The sequence below is a fragment of the Chaetura pelagica genome, unplaced genomic scaffold (assembly GCF_000747805.2).
Source record: "Chaetura pelagica isolate M959 unplaced genomic scaffold, ChaPel_1.0 scaffold530, whole genome shotgun sequence".
In the NCBI taxonomy this organism is placed as follows: domain Eukaryota; kingdom Metazoa; phylum Chordata; class Aves; order Apodiformes; family Apodidae; genus Chaetura; species Chaetura pelagica.
Genome location: NW_009951793.1, coordinates 596,440 through 601,722, shown reverse-complemented (window position 1 = coordinate 601,722; position 5,283 = coordinate 596,440). Strand labels below are relative to the sequence as shown.

The 5,283-nt window shown below is 50.0% G+C and overlaps 1 protein-coding gene across 1 annotated transcript in view; it reads right to left on the bottom strand.

Annotated features, from left to right (window-relative positions):
• Positions 1-2,794: 2,794 nt before the first annotated feature.
• The window catches only part of TAB1 (TGF-beta activated kinase 1/MAP3K7 binding protein 1), a 13,756-nt gene continuing 11,267 nt past the window's right edge, over positions 2,795-5,283 (bottom strand). Inside the window, exons 9-11 of the mRNA XM_010004612.1 lie at positions 4,971-5,187; positions 4,480-4,648; positions 2,795-3,481 (exon numbers count right to left, since the gene is read on the bottom strand). Coding sequence (XP_010002914.1) covers positions 3,274-3,481; positions 4,480-4,648; positions 4,971-5,187 — 594 coding nt within the window. The 3' untranslated portion in view covers positions 2,795-3,273. The remainder of the gene's footprint in view (positions 3,482-4,479; positions 4,649-4,970; positions 5,188-5,283) is intronic.

The following is a 5,283-nucleotide window of genomic DNA, read 5'->3' as shown; positions in this document are numbered from 1 at the left end:
AAACCAAGAGAAGGCGTTTGGGAATGGTTCAGGACAGAGGCACTACTTCGGCTCCAGAGCCACACAAGCCTGAGCTCTGTACTGAAATCAGCCCTGACATGGCCTCTGCTTTCAGTGAACTCTTTCTGAAGGTTCTCAAAGGCAGCAGGAGTCTACAAAGCCCTTTCTAATCTTTTCAGGGCTTTCTCCACGCCCCTCGTGTGCACCAAGGTGCATATGGCTTTGGTCCCCACCCCAGAGCATCAGAAGTTCCTGCAACATCTTCAGCCCTGCCAAATCCTCAGCACACCCCTACAGCCCACCTTGCTGCCTATCCATGAGCACTGAGAGCAGGACCTTCTCCTAGCCTGTTTCACCAGCCACAGCCTGAGCACCTCTAATGATCCCCAGCCCATGCCTGCAGCTCAGGGGCATGAGGAACATTCCCTCTGTTGTGTTCCAGACACAGGGCTTCTCATTTCTACCCTTGTCTCACAAGGATTTAGTTATTGAAAAATTAGATTATTTGCCTTTATGGCAGATTTGCTTTGCATGTTCAGATCTTCATTTGCCAGTGCCTCTCCAGCAGCCTTGTGGGGCACAGCTGCACTGTTCTCTCTTTCTGCCTAAGACTTTACATTTCGAGTGGTTTTGAATTTCACTACACTGCCAAAAGGCCCCTGCTCTTGTTTCACCAGATCGCTCTGGTTCTGTCCTCTTCCATCCACTCCTTCATTTTAAAGGGGAGTTTTTTCCACTGCTGTTACAGCCTGCATCTTCCCATCGCTCCCTAAGGACAATATTAAATACCAACATTCACTCACAAGCCTTCATCCTCTGTACACAACATTCAGACTCTTTCTTTGACCTGGACTCCTAAGCTGTGGCTTATACAGCATGTACAAAAAATCCTGTTTACCTCCTCTTTTTCTTTTTTTCTTTTTTCCCCCAGTGGCTTTAGAGACACAGCTCAGTGTGATCCACTCACTCCTACCCACTTTATTTTTTTTGTACTTCATAAACTGGTAATTATGCCAATGGATAAGTTTGTTTTGTGTGATCTGCTTTATATAAGTGCATTTGGCAATTCTTAAACTTTTCTCTGGAGCATCCACATGCTGGAATATTTCCCATTGGAACTGTTTTCAGTATAAGTTAGCAAATACCTCAGATAAATGGGATGGGGGAATAAGCAAGAAAAACTTGTTTATACAGCTATTGAAATCCGTGCCAGGTTAGGGAACGCAGAATAGGATGAAACCTCTTCAACTCCATTTTAGCCTGTAACAGGATCAAACCATCCTATTAAACAGCCACAGAACAACCTGGAGGAAGGAACAAGATCCCCAGGTCAAACAACATTTTGGAGCGGTCCTGGACAACAAGGCCAGCTGGGCTCAGATACCTGAACTCCCTGCTCCTTGCAGGGCAGAGGGAAGAGCAGAGGACACGTGTGAGGGACTGCCAGACCGTGCCTGGGCCAGCCTTAGGGACAAGACACCAAAGCTCACACAGCCCTTGCTGCCTTTTCCCCATGCCACTGAATGGCACTTCCCTGGCAGGGTTGGAAGGGTCTCGACAGTAGGTGCGTGCGTTGGCATGTTCAGCACACCCAGACTTCCTGGGAACTGCAGGAGGGCAGGGAAACGCCAGCTTCTGCAGGTATCCCAGCAACCCACAGCCCCATAAGATTCACACCAACCCTCCAGGGTAAAGCCGTGCCAACAGGAGCCAGAGGGGGCAGTGCCCAAGAGCCACCCACTGACATGCAAGGGATCTCTGTTGTGCCTTTGGAGGAAGCAGGTATTTTGCCTCGGGGCACTCAGTACTATATGATTTATCCAAAGGGATAAATCCCCTCTGCTCTTCTAAGCTGGCACACCCCAAATGCCTCAAACCTGCGACCACCAGGCTTGGTTACACATTGGCCTTGACTGTAGCATCCTCTGCTACTTCTTCCTAATCGCTTCCCATCCCCCTTCTCCTTCCCAAGGTGACCAGGCTGGGACCAAAAACAATTCGGGAAAGAACAGAGGCCAGTTCCCTCACTTGCCCTTCCTCCTGTAATCTCCTCTAGCCCTCTCTTGGCTTTACCTGGTGCCTTATCACAACTGCCCACGGAGGCACCAGGCTCTGCGGCACAGCGGTCACCCTCAAAGCCACCCCCACCTTTGACGGGAAAATGGTCCTTCTTCCCCAGGGAGTCAGTGAGGCAGGCTGAAGGGGAAGGCTGCAGCAGGGAGAGGGAAGAGGCTCGCTTGCCGCCTGCCGGCAGAAGCCTGAACTGAAGAGGAAGATCGCCGTGATCCCGAAGCCTCCGCCAGCTCGTCCAGGTCTCAAGAGGACCCTCCTCTCCTCACTGCGCCCCTCTCTGCAGCTCCAGGGTGCACATCTAAACCTTCAAAGCAGCCGCCTTGCTGCCTGGTTTTGGTTCAATCCACGTGTGACTTCCTGCCATGTGCTACCAGGAGCCTGTACGGGAATTCTGCCTTCCAAGCTCCACCTGCCTTCTGCAACTTTGCAGATGGCCGGCATCAAGAGGAACAACACGTATTTTGCCCACAAAAAAAATCCAATAATCTCAATTTCTACTTTTAACTCCAAGCCATAATCCAGTGCCAAAGCTCAACGAAGGCAATTGGACCTTGTGCTTTTAACTCTACTGCAAGGGCTCAGGTCACTTTTATGAGAGAGGTTTGCCTGCAGCAAGGTGTAACCCCCTGCTCTGGAGGAATAGAGGGTTTCACCAGGAAGAGCTGTCACACCCACACACAACACTGTAAGGAAGAGAGCAAGCCACATAGGTACCAATGACTGTAGCTATAAGTTATTTATTCTGCAAAATAGAGGTATCTTCTATGGAGTTGAACACTGGAATCACAGCATTATGAACAGAGTTGTGGAAACATTATGACAGCACACACACACACACAGGCACACAGGCATACACCTACACACACACACAGCCTTTGCACAGGCCTCTACTCTTGCATTATCCAGAGGGAGCCCTCTCTGCATCTTTATTTGCAAAATCCTGCAGTGAGGGTTGCATTCAAGACCCCTTCCCTATTCACAGAGCTTCAGAGGGAACAAGGCTGGTCAGGATGGGGTGTGTGGCACAGGCAACACGTGTCTGGAGAGTGCTGCACAGGCTCCCCAGCCCAGTGTTCAGCACATCCTGGGTAGGATTGAACTCCGGGCAGAACACAGCCCGCGGTGGAGCGCTCTCGTTCTTTCCTCAGTCTTGGCTCATGTAGCCGAGCGCAGGGTGTCTGGAGGAGGCAGATTTCCAGGTTAGGACACAGTCAGTGCTCCCTGCTCGCCATGGTCCATGTTCCAAAGCCGGTAAAACTCTGCAAAATCCACGTAGGGCTCCACACGCCCGTCTTCATCCGGCTGAAGCGAGTGGGTGGGTCGGGAGCGGAACAGACCCCCATCTGAACTTGAGCTGCTACTCTGCGTGTGAGTATTAGTCGACTGGAGAGTCACAGTTGGGCTTTGGCTATGGAGAGAGATAGAGTGTGAGAGCACAGTATTTTTCCCTATTTGATGCTTTGGACAAGAAAAGCACCAGAACAAGCATCTTCACAGATCAAGCTGTCTTTAGCAAATAGGTAAAAAGGTCCAGTCAGAGCACTAATAATTGATGAATGCCAAAGATACCTGATGCACCTTTAACTGAAAGGCCTTAAGTACAACCATGCATATGAGGAAGAGAGGAGAGGAAGCAGGAAAAAGAATATGAAAAAATAAGAGGCATGCGCTCTGCTGGCCTCCCCACACCCATACAGTGTGAGCTTTACGGGAAGACTCTGGCAGAATGGAAAGCTATTCCTGTGTGACCTGCGTTGCAGCCAAAGCAGCTCTGGTGTGTCAGCCTCACTGGTTCTGCAGCTACCAGAACACAGTGACAGGAGAGCTTCTTCACTTTGCAATGTGTACACATACCACCCTGTGCCAAAGGCTGAACATAAACCAGAGCCACTAACTACTACAATCCTAGTTAGGATCCAAATAGGATTCAGTTCTAGTCTTTACCCTTTTTATTCTACCCTGGCCTCCCACCTCTGAGCAAGGCAACTTGTGCAGCGCAGCCTCTCCAGCACCCTTAGAGATGACCTCCAGAGCCCCTCTTCCTTATTAATGTAAGGGCATCCACACTCCCTCCACGCACAGCACCCAACACACTTGAAACCCAAGATCCAAAGGGAAGGGCTGCTCGCTGCCAGAGTGCCCTCCACAAGCAGCAGCAGATCCTGCTCCCAAGCCATGTTCCCAGAGCTGGCTTCAGAGCTGCCTGCTTTACTCACTCCCACACCTCACACAACCAGTCTCCAGCTAACACATTACGCTGGCTGTCAATACTGTAGTCAGGAGGGCCACTCTCCAGATAAGGGATTGATTGACAGGTAACTGGCAGGTGTCTCTCTGCTTTTCAAACTGTTTATACAGTGTGAGCTGCAGGGAAAAACTGTGGGTCGCAAGAGATTGGGCATTTACTTAGTGAGGGTGGGGGTGGCTTCATCCAGAGTCGAGCTGCTGTGGGCACCATTGACCATCTGGCCTTGGGAAGGCATGACAAGAGACAGCGTGACACTCGTCTTGCTTGTGCTTTGGGAGCTGGAATATGGCACAGAGACTGGGTAGACACGGCCTCCTGAGAAGGGAGGAAACAAGAGTTAGAAAATGCAGTTGAGTGACTGGCGGTGCACAGTAGCAAAGAAAGGTCCAAGGAAGGGCCAAAGACCACAAGAATTTATATTAAACTGCCCTTCTTAGATGCTGTACTGTATTCTGTCAAATTGTCACAGACTCCAGGTCTCAAAAGCCAATAATCCTTTTAACATTCCTTCTACACCAAGTAGAGGAATTCCTATTTCCTTCTACACCGAGTATCTCATCTCCCAGTGTTAGGTCAGTCCTGGATTGATCTGAAGATCTGATCTCCCACCTTCCATTTTATTATCATTTTCTCCCCAATATACCTTGAGTTGGTGTCAGCGTGGGCTGGCTCATCTCTCCTAGGGGGTACCCAAAATTCCTCACAAGCAATGTCATGTCTTCATGCCGGGGACAGAACTTGGACCGTTCCCCACCACTGGCAAAAGTATCGCAGTGGATCCGCTTAACCCGGTCCACTACTGCCTGTGCCACAGCATCCAGTGATGTCTGCTTGGCAAACTCCGTGGCTATCATGGCTGCAATCTCCTGAGCAGAGAAGGGAAAAAAAAAACCCACACAACAAAACCAACAAACAAAGACAAAAATGAAGGATGTTTAGGAGATTTTAGGGGAAACCTTTCC